Below are 17,275 nucleotides of genomic sequence, written 5' to 3' on the forward strand. Positions count from 1 at the left end.
CAAGGGGACATTTACTGTAATCATACTGTATGATTGTCTATATAATTAGAGCTGTTCCTTTGAGGTATGGGGCACTAAAAGGAAGAGATGAGTACTGGTGACAGACTCCTTTGTTTTTACAATTTTGTTAGTGTGGCCTCTAATTAAAACGATCATGAAATTTACCTATTTGTTATATGCAGAAATTCATCATATGATATGGTTTAGAGCACAGATTAGTCTTTTACACTGGCCTTTTAGGAATATTCACTACCCCACTTTGGTACTTTCTGCCCTTCAACCTACGGTTCAAGAAGGAACACCTAAGGTTCAGGAGTCAACCTAGACTCTTGCAAATTAGCCAACCTGGGCAAACAGCTATAACAGAGTTGGGTCAGATCAATCAATCAATCAACAAGAATTTATTTTAAGAACTTACTATGCTACAAAATGATGCCAAATTTGCTGTGGTTTCTGAGAAACCTATGAAATTAAGATGTAAGTATACAAGGGCTTGATTAGAGAAGAGTAATGGATAACAAGTAAGGGATGGATAAGCCAAGTCAAATACTTCTTTTACCTCTTAGATACAACTAGTTTCAAATGCTATCATTTCTCATAATTTAACTGTAGGTGATTTAGTATTTTATGTGCATTATTGCAATATTTAAATATTTTTTTTTAATATTTTATCAACTTAGTTTATTATCACTTGTTCATTGTATTAAATTTATTTTAATTCAATAAACATTTAAGTATCTACTACATAACAAGCAATTCAGCTAGAATTCTGCTAGATCATAGAAATGAAAAATGACACAGACTTTGCCATTTAGTGAGCTTTCAATTTAATGGAGGTGGGAGGATGTAACATGAACACAAATAAACACAACAGATACAAGTTAGAATGTGATAAGGGAAAGTAGAGATCCAACCTAAGGAAACTTAAAGTTTTTGAAGATAAAAAACATTTTCAATTGGGGACACCAGAGAGGGCTTTACAAAGGAGATTACACCTGAAATAAGCCTTGAAGAAAGAAGAGAACTTCAACAAGCTCACATAAAACATTTCAAATATTGCAAATAGTCTGTACAAATGAAGAGGCAGGAAAATGCAGACAAAAATTAAGAAACAGCTAGTGGCCCATCTTAGCTGGTATATAAAATAAAGGGAGTGATATGAAATAAAGATGGAAAGTAAATCTATTTATAATAATATTCATGTTATTATGAATATTATGACATTGTATATAATAATGCTCACATTATATAATATATATAATTTATAGTAAACACATGTGAGTGTATGTTTATATGTGTGTATGTGAATACATAAACATATACATATATACATAGACACATATATACATATACACATACACACCATTTAGAGGTGAAAAGAACTTCTGAGATTTTCTATTCCAATCGCTTCATTTTACAGATTAGAAAACTAATGACCACAGATGTAAACATACTTGTCTAAAGTCAATATCTAGCAAGTGACAGAGCTTACTTAAACTGTTAAGTGTTCACTTTTCCAGAAGCTGAGGTTGTCTAGTTCCTAAGCCAGTTCTTTCCATTACCTCTTTATGCCTTTAAGGTAGATTGTGAAAAGCCTTAAAAATCAAGCTTAAAAATGATTGTTTCATCCTATGGATAGAGGGGAACTGCTGAAGATTTTGCACAGGAAACTGTAACTTAAGGATATTTTTGCTACCTATGGAAAGATAAGAGAACAGAGGCAGGGTGACCAGATAGGAAGCTGTAACAAAAGTTCAAGTAAATGAGAAGTTAAAGCTTGAAAAAGGGTGGTCATAGTGTGAGTTTGGGCCAGCTAGGTGGCCTAGTCAGGAAGACTCACCTTCCTGAGTTCAAATCCAGCCTCAGATATTTACTAGCTGTGCAACTTTGGGAAGTCACTTAACCCTGTTTGCCTCAGTTTCCTCATCTGTAAAATGAGCTGGAGAAGGAAATGGCAAACCACTTCAGCATCTTTGCCAAGAAAACCCCAAATAGGGGTTACAAAGAGTCGGACACAACTGAACAAAAGTATGAGTTTGGTTCATAAATCTGAAGTGTAGGTAACTATGCAGACATTTGCACCAACAATAAAAAAAAATAAGCTGATAGAACAGAATGGTTTAGTGGTGAATACAATATATCTAGAGGCTTTGTGGAATAATGGAAAAAGAGCTAGTCAGGACATACAGGAATCGAGTCTCTCTTCTGATGCATATTATATTAACATCGGAGTCAGGCAGTTCTCCAAGACTAAGTTGCAGAGAAAGTGCTGATCTACATTTGTAGAAGGAATCCCAGTGAAAGCACATGCCCAGATTAAAATAAGAAAAAAAAGCTCCATCTATCTACATCAAGGTAAGAGCTTGATGAGTGGTAGATCTTATAGAAGACAACCACTGAATCTCAAAAGCTTGGGATGGTTTATAAAGCACGAAAAGAAGTCTGGAAGGAAGAGATGAGCCTCTAGGTCCAGCTCTCCCTGCTCATCCAAGGCACATCACTTATACAACAAACGCCACACTGGGTAATACAGGCAGGACATTTGTCTTTCTCTAAATATTTTTCACTGAATATAATAACAGTATGACAGTATTTCAGCTAACCTCAATAGAGTTTTAGCATATAGGTAGGTCTGGAGCCAGGAAGTCCTGAGGTAAAAAACAGCTTCAAACACTGACTAGCTGTGTGATCTTGAGTTTATTTGCCTCAGTTTCCTCATTTATAAAATAGGGATGAAAATAACAGCACTTATTTCCCAGGATTACTATGAGCATAAAATGAGCTAGTATATGTAAAGCACTTTATAAATTTTAAAGTACTAGATAAATGTTAGGTATTATGATTAAAAAAAGAATATAGACCACTATATAAAAGGATATGGTGGACTATAATATCTATATCTCAGGAAATCACAACCCTTAATTTGAGCCAAAACTGCCCTGGACCAAAGTGACATGGACTCAGTTGAATGTCACAGGAATCTATCATGTTACTACCATTATAAGGGGATGCCTTAGGCAAAGATTATTCATAAGACAAACTGTCATAAGGCTTGACTCCTTGGGTTCCTCCCTGCAAGGCGTTTTTCTGGCTATTCTCTTGGTATAGACTATGTTTCACAAATCTCTGCCTAACCCTCTAGGCTAATCATATTTCTGAAATCTTTTGGCTGAGACTTCTGTTCGTTCTCTCAGTTCCTGCCCTCCTTCCTTCCAGGCATGTTTCCTCCTTCTAGGCCAAATTCCCTTTTTAAAAAGTGGCACAGCTCCCACACCCAACAATAACCTAAACGCCACAGACTTCCTTACCTTAATTGGGAATAAATTCCTATAATTATTACAGAAGAAACCTGGAGCAACAAAACTACTTCATGAATAGCAATTTACAAAATTTACAAAACTAAAGCTTATGACAGAATCAAAGAATCACAAAAACTAAATTAGGAGGGACCTCAGAGGCCAAACTTTACCCCTTAATGTTCCCCTCTTACAACATCACTGATGCTGGGGAAGAGAGAATGTTCAAGGCACTGAATCTCCTCATCCTCTTTTCTCCAAACGCTGGAATTTGTCAGTGTCCTCCCTAAATTTGGCACCCAGAAACAAAACACAATGCTCTAAGTGTGGTCAGACCTGGACAGAGTTGTTGTTGTTCAGTTATTTCAATTGTGTCTGACTCTTTGTGACCCCAGTCAAGGTTTTCCAGGCAAAGATACTAGAGTACTTTGCCACTTTCTTCCCCAGCTTATTTTACACATGAGGAAACTGAAGCAAACAAAGTTAAGTGACTTGTCCATGGTCACACACTAGTAAGTGTTGGAGGCTAGATTTGACCTTAGGACCTCCCGACTCCAAGCCTGGTAATCTACCCACCTAGCACAGTAGAACTATTACTCTCTGCATTTTGAATGATAACCTCAATGCAGCCTAGGAAAGCATAATTTATTTTGTACTGCAATGTCACACTGTTCAAATATATTGAACTGGCAGTCCACTGACACCCCCAAATTGTTTCATAGGAATTCATCTATATCTATCTCAATCCAACACTAAGGTTGATTTTGGGAACCCAGAATATAGGCCTTTAAATTCATCTCTATCAAATTTTATCCTATTAGATTCAGTTCATCATTATATATTGAGACCTTACAACATGACACATCATCTGAATTGTTAGCTATACTTCTCAACCTTGTGTCATCCACATATTTGACAAAATACCTTCTATTGTTTTATCGAAGTCATTACTGAAGTTGTTGAATGACAAAAGACCAAGGACAGATCCTTCTGACACTTAAAATCTCCTTCACTGGATATTAAGACATTAAACACTTTGATTCCAGACACTCAACAGGTTCCAAGTTGACTTAACTGTATTGTCAATCAGCCTCGTTTTCTCCATTGTGACCCCCAAGAATGGAATGAGTAATCTATTGGAACCTAAGTATGTACATCCACTGTATTGCTCTGATCTACTAATCTCTTGACTCTGTCAAACAAGAACAATTTCTGGGAAAAAATATCTTTATGTCAAATATATTTGATAAAAAGGTGATAATTAAGATATCTATATTTATGTGTGTGTGTGTGTTTAAAGAACTAATACAAGTATATAAGACCAAGACCTATTTTGCCAATATATACATAGCTAAGGAAATAAGTGGCTTTCAAAAGAATTATAAAATATCAACAACACTATAAAAGATAACTCCAAATAATCAGTAACAAGAAAGTAAAGTATAAAACAACTGTGAAGTTTTAATTTACACTCAGGATATTGGAAGATGATTAAAGAAAAAAATAGTTAATGCTAGAGAGGCTGGCTACAGGGAGACAGACACTAATATATTACTGGGGGTGCTATAAATTTGTTTAATAATTTTAGAAAATTTCAAAAATAATAAAACAAAAAACCCTGATAATTTTGTGGGAAAAAATTATGCTAGAAAAGTCACTAAATTCTCCATACCTTTTTGTCCAGAGATCCTAACATTGGCTATATACCCCCAAGATAGTCAAAGGCAGAAATAAAATTTATATATGTATAGAAAATAATCATAACAGAACTTTTGTGCTAGTGGAAATCTGAAAACAATTAATCTCTATTAATTAGTGGAATAACTGAACAAACTGTGAATTCAAAGACACAGACAAAATAAGGAAATTTGCTTCCCTCCTTTTGTTGAGCTAAGCTAAGGTACTAAAGTTATAAAAAGTCTCACAGCACTGTCAGAACTGGCTTCTGTCTTGCTTGATGTTTTTGCATAAGAATTTTGTTTGTTGGGGCAGCTAGGTGGCGCAGTAGATGGAGCACTGGCCCTGGACTCAGGAGAACCTGAGTTCAAATGTGACCTTAGACCCTTACTAGCTTTGTGATCCTGGGCAAGTCACTTACCTCTGATTGCCTCCCCCTCCCCCACCTCTTATCTCCCCTCCTCTAAAAAAAAATAAAGAATTTTGTTTGTTTCAAGGGGATATTCATGAAAGAAGTAAAAAAGAACAGGGAAGTTACATTTAGAAATGATTATGATACAAAAAACCACAAAGCATCAATAAAATATTAATTTTAAAAATTAAAAGGAAATGAGGCTAATGTTGTCTGGTCTGTCCTTCATAAAGCATTTTAATCTGGTTAGGCCCACACTTGTGAATATAGCAGGTTGTGTGTCTGACATCTCTGTTTTACAGGAAGCCTACCCCAACCATCTTAATTCTAGTGCCTTTGCTCTTAATTATTTCCTATTTATCTTGGATATAAGCTTGTTGGTATACATTTGGTTGGTTTTTGTTCTCTCATTAGATTGTGAGCTCTCTGAAGGCAAATAAAGTCTTCTGCATCTTTTTGAATCCCTAGCACTTAGCATAGTACAGGGTACATAGTAGGCACTTAATAAATGCTTATTGACTGACTGCCTCCACGTCTACACTGTGCTAAAAACTCAATCAGTGGGCACTCCTGAACATGCCAATATATTTCCAATAATATTTCTGTCTTTTCTCTCAAAACGATACTTCAAACTGCTAAGCCAACTGTATCTAACAGTCAGAGATTCCTGCCATGCCCTAACACAGACAGAAGCAAATAGAAGCTAATCACAATCATAATTCCACGTATGTAACAAGATGCATCCTTTGTTCTTCCTGCCACTGATCTCCAGATTTCCCTCTGCATTTCCCCACCCACTTGGTTCTCCACTTGGGTCTATAAACATGACAACAAACATTTCTGCTTTGCTTATTGCTAAGATAATTTGTCTGAGAAATATTTTATAACTGTTATCTGCAATCTCTGTCCAGATTTCAAGTTTGATTCATGCATTCCTTCTGAAAACATTTATTCACCGAATTGGCATTTCAGCCTTTCCAATTTTGTCTTTATGGACAGCGATGACTTATCCACTCTAAAATATGTGAATTTGATTCAGTGACAATCATACATTCACCTGTTTATTGAGACACCCATAAAAAATCTTTTCAAATTTCTGCATGTATTTGACTCAGTCAAGGATCACTATATATATAAGCTTCATCAAGTTCACTAGAAATTCTGTGTTTTTGATACTTAGTCTTCACGACAGTTTAAACTGACCTCTTCAAAGGTGACCAATCAAATTCCTTGCATGTTGTATTTCACTCCTTCACATTTTCTAGAAAAAAATAATTATACATCTTGTTTCTTCTTACAGTTATTATAATTCCCTTGCTAATTGACATTTTTTTTGCCACGTACTTGCAGTTTTGCGGGGGAAAATTTCCTTTCCAATGTCTCATCCTCTGCTTGTTGTATCTGAATACAGGTTTGTTATATAAAAGTTTGTCAAGAGTTCTAAGGTAGACTTGTAAGGCCATCTGAAATCTTTATTCTCATTTGCTGAATAAAGTTTCATGGTGTGTGTGTGTTTGTACTTTGTATTACCATGTACAGACATTCCTTTATATACCGTGTCACTTTTTTATCTAATCATATTCTCAGAAAACGAAGGTTTCAGGGTATACACAAATACATTTTTATAAATTCTGACAAATCACTGAAAAATTATTTGAAAAGTGCATCTTGAGATACTAAAACATAAGACAGACAACATCAGAAAATAGAATTATTATCACTCAAGACAACTCCTTTAGAGGCAATCATATTAGTTTGGATGTATGAATTAATTTCTAATAGATTCTTTCCAAAAATTATGTCTTCATTATTATTCATACTTCTGAGGAACTATGTTAACGTGAAGTTATAATAATAGGACATATAACTCCTAAGTCAAATTGGTCTGACCATGTCATCCTCCTCCCATTCTCAGTCAATAAATTCCAGTGGCTCTGTAACCTTCAGGATCAAAAATAACATCCTCTGTTTTACTTTGAAGCCCTTCATAATGTGGGTCCTCCCTACCTTTCTATTCTTCCTACATCATCCTCCCCACCTGCCCCTTACAAAAAATATAAGCAAGTACTATAACAGGAAACAAAAGCTGCCTGTATTTAGATACTAGAGCAAATAAACATTAGATTTTAGATCCCATAGAACTCACTCATGTGTCCGAACAATTATCTTTTGATTGTAACTTACATCTCGGAGTTGAGTCACTCCACTTGCTGTCCTTGCCAGTGTGACAAGTTCATCTTGCATCTTATCCACCCATGACTTGATGCTGCAGAGATGAGAAAAAAGAAAGTCCCATCAGATCAATAGCAATTGACTACGAAGATCACAAACACAAACAGAAACTGACAGTTTATACCTACGTCCCAGATCAATCCTGAAGTCCCCTGGATACAGAAAGGAATCTATTTTCAATAGACTCTCTTTTCCTTCTTTGCTTCCTTCACCCTCCCCTCTAATTATGTAAGTATTTGTTTGTTTGTTTGTTTGCAGGTGGTCCTGTGATGATTCAGAAACAGCTCAGAACCAATGAAATATGGGAACAGCTTAGAATCACAGAACCATAGGATTTTGGAGGTAGACAGGGATCTTAGAGATCATACGATCCAACCTAGTGGATAGAACCTTGGGCCTGGTGTTAGGAAGACCTAAGTTCAAATTTGGTCTTAGACCAGGAGTGGGGAACCTATGGCCTCGAGGCCACATATGGCCCTCTAGGTCCTCAGGTACTTTGAGTCCAAGTTGCAAAACAAATCCTTTTATTAAAGGAATTTGTTCTGTAAGTTTGGATTCAGTCAAAGGGCTACACTCAAGGACCTAGAGGGCCACATGTGGCCTCGAGGCCACAGGTTCCCCACCCTGCCTCAGACACTTACTAGCTATGTGACCCTGAGCAGGCCAGACCTCTGTCTATCTCAGTTTCTTCAACTGTCAAATAGTGATAATAATTGTATCCTCTTCACAGGGTTATTATGAGGATCCAATGAGATAATATATTTATAATGTGCTTAGCATAGTGCCTGGCACATAGTAGGCTTTCAATAAATGTTTCTTTCCTTCTCTCTTAATTTTCCAGATGAGAAACTAAGACTATTTTGAGTAATTTGGTCAAGGTTGCATGTCAAATGTGAATGGTAATAGGAGCTGTAGAACTTATATCTGCTGATTCTGAGACATACAGAACAAAACAAACATAAAACCTTGACTGCTTCATATTTATTATGAGTCCACAGTGTTTTAGGCATTGCACAGAATTTATCAAATAGCCATTCATTCTCTTTCAGCTTAAAGTTAAAAGCAATAGATCTAGTAGGAATCTTAAGCTGTACTTAATGGATTTTCACATAGGCCTCCTAGATGATAAAACTCTAGGAGTCCAAAGACCCAAGTCCCAGTCATTGCTCTTTTACTGAAGGGTAGTATGATCTCATACGAGTCTGTCTTTTTCTAACCTTGCTGAACTTCCAGCTCATTCATCTCTAAGATGGGAATAACATCTCTTTCACAGGACCAGCATGAGAAGTCAATGATAAAATATACTATATGAAACTTCTTTGAGACATAAATTAAATGTTACCAAAAATACAAAGTATTGCTATAATTATTACTATCACATGGTTACATGTCTATAATTATTGTATATGTGAGATATTTTAGTGTTGAGCTTATAATACCTCTACACTTAAGAAAAATATACAATAGACAGAAATTAGCACAGACTATTGTCCTCTTGAAACTTTACCTATTTGAGAAGATTAGCAACAACTCATACAGCCATTGGTGGTGTCAGTGACTCGGTGAGTATTTTTCCATTCAGATATATGGAATGATAGATTCACATGTTTATTTTCTCCTCGCAATGCAGTATATTTTTGCTGAATTTGAAATGTATTCTACATTTTCCTATCAATAGTAGACTGAAATTTCTTTCCTTTTGTTTCATGAGATTATGGCTAAAACTTTACCTCCACTCTCAAGTACACAGTAGCAAGTATGAGGCAAGACAACAAAAGGCAAGGAAAATGATTCTGGAATTAGCTATGTATTGTGGATAATTCACACATGAATAAACAAAGGTAGATTATAGAGGGACTACTAGTCCTCTCTTCAAATAGATAAGAGTTTCAAAAGGAAAAAAAAATCATGAAAAAGAATTCCTGGAGAGATTAATCACTTAAGAAATTACAGTATGAAAAAAAAAAATTTAAATGGCAAGAGAGAAGAGTTAAATGATATACCAAAGAGTCTACGAGTGAAATTCGAAAAGAGATGAAATGCCTGAAAATAAGCACAATCATTTGAATTAGTCAAAGCTAAAAAAAACAGTAAAACTTGGGAGATGAATTTACAAAATATGGAAAAGGAGTATGATGATTTCAGTGAGAATGATACATAAATATATTAGGAGAAAAGGAGGTGAAAATCAAAGAAACCAAAGTTAAGAACATGGCAGGATTGAAAGGTCATGAAAAAAGGAAAGTCAAGTGAGCAAGTTAGAAGAATTAAATTGAAAGATATTCATAATTTTTAAATAGATTACAATAGTATTCAGTGGCATTCATGATGATTTGTATATTTAATCTTAACCATGTTATAAGCATTAACCTATATGCCTAGAATACTTTTTTTTATAGGAAAAGTAATTTTGCCTATTTTTCACAAAAATTAATAAAACTCATAAATTTACAAAATGTAAGAGCTGGAAGCAGAGCTGGAGTAATCTCAAGTTACATTGATAAAGGGACCAGGTTCCTGTGTACCCGTTACCTCATATTCTTAAGCCATGACAATCAGTCGCACAGCATGCTTGAAAGACATGGACATGAGAGCTTGTCTGTCCAATATATTTAGTCAGAGGTTACTCTCAGGTTGATTATGCACCTATGCAGTTCCCAGGACCATAAAGGAAGCGAGAATTTTTGAAATCCATTTAGTTGGAAAATCAAAAAGCTGAAAAGGCTTGTAGAGAAATAAATTTGATTCAGGTCTAAACTTTGATCAGTGCAAAACCTGATCAATTGCCAGTCATCTCAACTTCTGTCTTGCCATTGGACTTCAATGACTCTGGAAAAAAGAGTGAGGCTGATGACTTTGTGCAGCTCTGCCTCACTGAAATCCAATTCATGCTCAAGTCAAAACATCATCCCGTCACATCACTGGTCCTCCTCAAAAACGAAGGACAAATAACAATGCAAAACTAATCAATATAAGGCATAATCAAAACGTTAATCTATATCTAAGTGAGCACACAATCACTACCAAAGTGTCATTATTTTGCCTGAAAAACAATTCAGTCTCCTTCGGGCCCCTTCTTTGTCAAAAATTTCTTTTGAAAAAAGGAAATAGAATTACAAAATAAAGGTAGCAAACACATTGTCAAGTAAGGTGATGGGGATTGTATGAGCTCAAAGATCCATCCTAGTTCTAAGCTTCATTCAGAGATACAGAATAATCACAGAAAAAAAGAACATCATATGATGTATACTCAAGACTACTCTGCCACAAATAAGGTATGTGACCTTAGGCACAAGTTATTTTACCTCTCTGGACCTTAATTTCTCTATTCTGTAAAATATTTTGTTTTTGACTATATTAGATACCATTAGCTCTAACATTCCATAATTTCATCTTATTTTAGTTGAATGCATAATTTTTATGCATACAACCACATATATGGATAAACTATGGTCAAGATAGGCCTCAAATATTGATATACTGCTGATAGAGAAGCCATTTTAAATAAAATGGGTTTCAGGGCCACTATGGACCACATTTTAAGATCTACTGAATCTATGTAAAAAAACTTCCATAAATTCTTAAACAGTCTCATAGGGCTTTAAATTATATGTGATGATTTTACTCTAAAAGCTTTTCTGATACAATCATAATCCTTCAACAAAAAAATTCCTAGGGGAATTTTAAAAATGTGTGCATAAACTTTATTTCTATTTTTAAAAAAAAATTACATGAATTCCAAGGACATCTTTCAAATATTAAAAGACGATAGAGAATGACATTGATTTCACAACTATTCCCAAAATATTTCATATAATGCCTCGTAAAGAGGCAAATACACACACATATTACTATTATCCCCCTCCTGAAATTATTTTACATTACCTTGTATATACTTCATATTTACTTGTGCACATGTTGTGTTCCCAAATCCCCACCCCCACCTCCATACCCATGACTACTTTTGAGAGTAAATACTTGAAAGCCTAGAGGGCAGAGGCCATTTTGGTTTCGTCTTTACTTTCCCAGCACAATGCCTTGTACATCAAAGGCACATAATTATGCCTACTATATGTATACTGTACATAATACAGACTACCTATTTATAGATATTTATGTGCATTGAGACTTTTATGAAGAGTATAAAAATTTTTATTTTTGTGATAAAGCACGTTCAAATCACCCATATCTTTACTGGGAGGTTTGAGAACAATGGGGCTGATTTCTAACATCCTAAAAACTCAATATCACCTATCAATGACTTCTCACTGAGCAGTTTCCATTCCTAACATATTTGATTAACAAAGGGAAACTTCAATTTGTGCACTATTTCTCATTCCTTGAAAGCCATTTCTCATAGGAGACTGATGTACACTGAAGTCAATATCGGTTTTCTTCATTGAGAAGGGTAACCTTTAGAAACATAAATGCCACAATACAAACCCTCCAAGATTTCAACTTTTATACATGTCACACACAAGTCTTGTTTCATACACAAGTCTTGTTTTAAAAGCAAGAGCTCTTGAAAACCATGACTCCAACAGAAATCTTTATATCTCAAATGCCAAAGCTGTGACTTGTGTGAAAGAAAGAGTCAATTATTAAGAAAAAAGTACTCTTTCTTGCTTTGGAATCTTGCCTTATTCTGAATTATCCATAGAGTAACCTGAATTCTTCACTAGGTCTCCAATGCTACACTAGCTATGCAGTAAACAATGAAGATAAGTTAGAATTTATAATATAAATATATCTATGTCTCTGTATATTAGCACATCTAAATTATAGTTACATATTATACTACATATATACAAATAAAAATGTGAAGATAGCACATGCTCTTGGGATATGGCCATTTTTTTTCCTTTCCAGTTTCATAAATGAAAATACGGTAGGCCATTTTGTTGATGAAGAAGATATAGCTATGCATTCCATTTTTCATGATGCTTGCCACTAGGTGTCACATCTGGACTCAGGAAGACCAGAGTTCAAATCCGGCCTCAGACACTCATTCTCTGTGTGACCCTGGGCAAGTTACTTAATATCTCTCTGCCTCAGTTTCCTTACTTGTAAAATGGGAATGATATCCCCTAATGCCCAGAGTTGCTGTGAGGATTAAAGGAGATATTTGTAAAGTGTTTAGCACAGTACATAGTACATAGTAGGTACTTAATAAATGTTTGTTCCCCTTTCCCCACATCCTGTTCAATAGGAGAAATTTTCTTTTATGTGGGGATATCAATAAGCAAGTACTCTTACTAGGTGATGAAATTATTGTCACCAGAGATCTGCACACATGATCGACCTCAATGACTGCTGGTCTTTCCTTGAGAAGTTTCAGGAAAATTTTTCTTTATGAGATTGAAGACCTCTTGTGACATACATAATCACAGATTCTTGTACAGTTCATATGTCTGATCCATAGACATTGTACAGAAGAAGACTGAAAGAAATACAGAACACATGTATTACTGACCTTTGAACAAAGAACTTAATATCAGGGAAGAATAAACAAGACAGAGATAGAGAAATAGGTATCTTTGTTCATGATCTGAAATAGAGGTCATGGACAGGGCCGTCCACTGAAAATACGCAGAATCAGGCTCTGTCTGTGGCAGGCACAACACATTGCTCATTCTTGAAGGCTGTTGTTGTTTAGTTGTGTCAAACTTTTCATGACCCCATGAACCCTGGCATGCCAGGACCTTTGATCTTCCACTATCTCCTGAAATCTGTCCGAGTTCCTGTTCCTTATTTGTATGACACTATGTACCCCTCTCCTCTTCTGCCATCCCCTTTTCCTTTTGCCTTCAATCTTTCCCAACATCAGGGTCTTTTCCAATGAGTTCCCAATATATGGCCAAAGTATTCAAGCTTCAGCTTCACTATTTAATCTTCTAGTGAGTAGCATGAATAATTTCTTTAAGTATTGAGTGATTTGATTTCTTTGCTGTCCAAGAGATTCTCTAAAGTCCTATTCAGCACCATAATTTGAAAGTATCAGTTCTGTGGCTCTCAGCTTTCCTTATAGTTCAACTCTCACAGCCATACACTGCTACTGGAAAAACCATAGCTTTGACAACCTTGCTGACAAAGGTGATGTCTCTTCTTTTTTAGTATGCTGTTCAGATTTGCCATAGCTTTCCTTCTAAGAAGCAAGTATTTTTTTCATTTAAGGCTGTAGTCACCTTCTGCAGTGATCTTTGAGCCCAAGAGTATAAAATCTAACACTGCTTCCATTTTTCTCCATTTGCCAAGAAGTGATGGAACCAGTTGCAAGGATATTAGGTTTTTTATATTAACCTTGAAGCCAGCTTTCACACTCTCCACTTTGACCTTTATCAAGAGGTTTCTTAATTGCTCTTCACTTTCTGCCATCACAGTAATATCATCCACGTATCTGAGATTGTTGATATTTCTCCTGGCAACCTTAATTCCAGCTTTTGATTCATCTAGCTCGGAATTTTGCATAATATACTCTGCATATAAGTAAATAAGGTGACACTATACAGCCTTGTCCTACTCCTTTTCCAAACTTAAACCAAGCAGTTGTACCATGTTCAGTTCTAACTATTGCTTCTTGGCCCACGTGGGGACAATTAAGATGATCGAGTACTCCCATCTCTTTGAGACTTGCCACATTTTGTTGTGATCCACAAAGTCAAAGGCTTTAGTGTAGTCAATGAAACAGAAGTAGGTGTTTTTCTTTGTTTTTTGTTTGTTTTTTTTGTTTGTTTTTTCCTGGGACTCCTTTGCTTTCTCCATAGTCTTGTGAATGTTGGCAATTTAGTCTCTAGTTCTTCTGTCTCTTCAAAAACCAGCCTGCTCTTCTGGTAATTCTCAGTTCACATAGTGCTGAAGCTTAACCGGCAGAATCTTAAACACAACCTTACTGTTATGTGAAAAGCATGCAACTGTTTGCATTCCTTGGCATTGCCCTTCTTTAGGATTGCAACGTAAACTAATCTTTCCCAATCCCGTGGCCACTGTTGAGTTTTTCAAATTTTCTGGCATATTGAGTGCAGTACTTTGACAGCATCCACTTAAATAGCATAGCTAGAATTCTTGAAGGACTGAGTCCCTGTTAGCCTGTCCCTCATTACATCTTCAGATGACAAAGGTATTCTGTGACTGCTTCCTGTTATTAGACTCTGCAGTGATAAAAGGCTTTCAGTTTAGTAGGTTGGGGAAAATGTGGTGGGGGGGTGGGAAGAATTGGCGACCAAGAAAAGAGAAGAGATTAAAGAGTAGAGAGAAGAATGTCCATTGATTGGGTATACTCTTTATGTAACCTCAATATGTGCTTTTATTGCTGCATGTGACAACTAGTAATATATTTCATGTGACCTACATATTTTGCAACTGTTTTATGTTCCATTTTATGTTTTTGCATGTCTAGTCTGCTGCATGCAACTATAAAACAGATATTATGTACTTTGTACCTCAATATATACTGTGATTTTGGCTTATTATCTGTAACTATCCTGTATGGTAACTGATGAATGTTTATGTTATATACTTACAGAGGAACCTGGAAAGATCTAAATGGAGTTCATTTTTTTTGGAGGTGATATAAAGGGAGAATGTAAAGGCCGTATCAGCTAGGAACATGTTATTAAACACAAAAAGGATTTTTTAGTTTAAAAAAAAGGATATTTTTCCTTCTTTTATGTCCTTACTTTGGGATGGAAAGAAGAACAATCTAAACAATACCCTAACAGTTAAAATACCACTTCCCACTATGCTTGGGGCATGGAAAAGTATCATCCATTGAGAGAATTTTCCGGATTATGTAATTCCAGAATAATGTGCACAAGTCCACAGTATGGTGATATCACCCTGAAATTCCATGTCTCCAATTGCTTGGGGGTTAAGAAAGTTTCATGCAACAAAAGAAATTCTCTAGACTATATATCACAGAAGACTGTGTAAAGAGCCAAAACATGGTGACATCACCTTATGAGTCTTCTCGTTTCGAGAGGAAGCTCTGTGTTATGTTTAAAAGGCACCATGAGAGTTTCACGTGGAAAGATGTGAGAACTATATGGAAGGAATACAGACAGTGGTAATGAAGAGAATTGAAGAGACTGAAGCCATTTTGAGAGAAAGGAACTGTTGTTGACTGTACCATGTATTGTTGTGACCATAAAAATGGTTACATGCCTTTTATCAAGAGCTTTCAACAGTCATCAAACCTCCCTCCCCCCACCCCCACCTCATACAATGAAACTGGAGGGGAAACTGATAGGTGGAAAAACTTTGGAATGTTCTTTCAACGTGGTGATTTCAACAGTGCTTTTCCATGTATGTTTGGGCCACACAGAGTTTAAATATAAAGTTGATTAGCATTTACTTGGAGGCAGGTGAAATGGTATCCATTGGTATATGGGTACAGAAAACATTAATTCAATTCCTTGTTACACGTCTTGCTATTCTATTTTAATTAAACACCTTTTGCTTTTGAATCCTTATGTTATTCAACACAGTCTGGTATAGAAAATATATTAAAGGATCTTCAGGCATGGTTCTGAATAGTTGATGACAAAGAGAGTTGTGACAATACAATGTATTTTGGTTAATCCTGTCCCTTCTTCATCACCATCATACTCTGATAACTCCTTGGCTTTGTACACATTGAAATTTGTTATTGTTCATTCTGATAAAAGCCAGAGATAGAACAGATGGAAGATGTTAAAAGGTCTAGTGGTCACAGCCATAAAATGAATTTTTTGATATGTTGTTATTAAACCTTAAACAATGGGGATGAAAGTATTAAATATTTGGTTTATGAGTCTGGCCCTTTGACTGCTTCCTTTTAGCCATCTCCTAGCATAAAATTTTACTCCACCAATGAACCTCAGAAGTCTGTCTATGACTTTTGGTTTTAGAGAATTGCCTGTGGGCACTGAGAAGTTAAATACCTTACCAACAGCAGCATAGATAATTAGTTGTTAGAAGCAGGACTTGAACCCAGGTCTTCCTGACTCCAAACTAGGCCTTCTATTTACAATGCCACTAAAATAAATTAGCATTTTAATTAACATATATGCTATTAATCTGATAGGTAATATTTATAGAAAAAGCTTCAAAGAGTGTAACATTGGCAACATGCCTATTTCTCTCTGTTATCTACAGCAAAGAAAAGTCTAACTTCTGGGTCTAATTATCTACAAAAGAGCATCACTGATACTTTTTATGGTAACTGATGCTAGTTATTCTAAATGTTGATATAGTGTGTCTAAGAGGAATTAATTCAACTCTTGAAACCTCAAATTTTATGAGCTAATGCTTATTTTCTCTATCACGTACTGTTTTGGAATTAACACACAATTGACTTTCAAGAAATCACAAGCATAAAATTATTAAAGTTGGAAGGAACCTCAGAAGCTACCTTCTCCAAGGATTATTTAAAAAAAAACAAACAAATACTAGAATCCCTACCACAAAATCGTCATCCTGCTTCTGACTGAAGGTACCCAATGAAAGAGAATTTACTCCTGAGGCAATCCATTCCAATTTTAGAGAAGTCTAATCAGAAGTTTGTCCTGTCATTGAGCCTCAATTTCCCTCTTGAAATTTCTTCCTATTGCTATTGATTCTTCCCTCTGGGGCCAAAGAGGACAAGTCCAATTGCTCCTGGCAGTCCTTCAAATACTTGAAG

General features: G+C 35.6%; 1 protein-coding gene across 2 annotated transcripts in view; it reads right to left on the minus strand.

Moving 5' to 3' along the window:
* CACNA2D1 (calcium voltage-gated channel auxiliary subunit alpha2delta 1) overlaps positions 1-17,275 on the minus strand; it is a 665,469-nt gene that overhangs the window by 542,901 nt on the left and 105,293 nt on the right. For both annotated transcript variants that reach the window (XM_027838804.1, XM_027838803.1), the window contains exon 2: positions 7,570-7,651. In XM_027838804.1, coding sequence (XP_027694605.1) covers positions 7,570-7,651 — 82 coding nt within the window. The remainder of the gene's footprint in view (positions 1-7,569; positions 7,652-17,275) is intronic.

The sequence above is a fragment of the Vombatus ursinus genome, unplaced genomic scaffold (genome assembly GCF_900497805.2).
Source record: "Vombatus ursinus unplaced genomic scaffold, bare-nosed wombat genome assembly UNPS02014830.1, whole genome shotgun sequence".
Taxonomy (NCBI): domain Eukaryota; kingdom Metazoa; phylum Chordata; class Mammalia; order Diprotodontia; family Vombatidae; genus Vombatus; species Vombatus ursinus.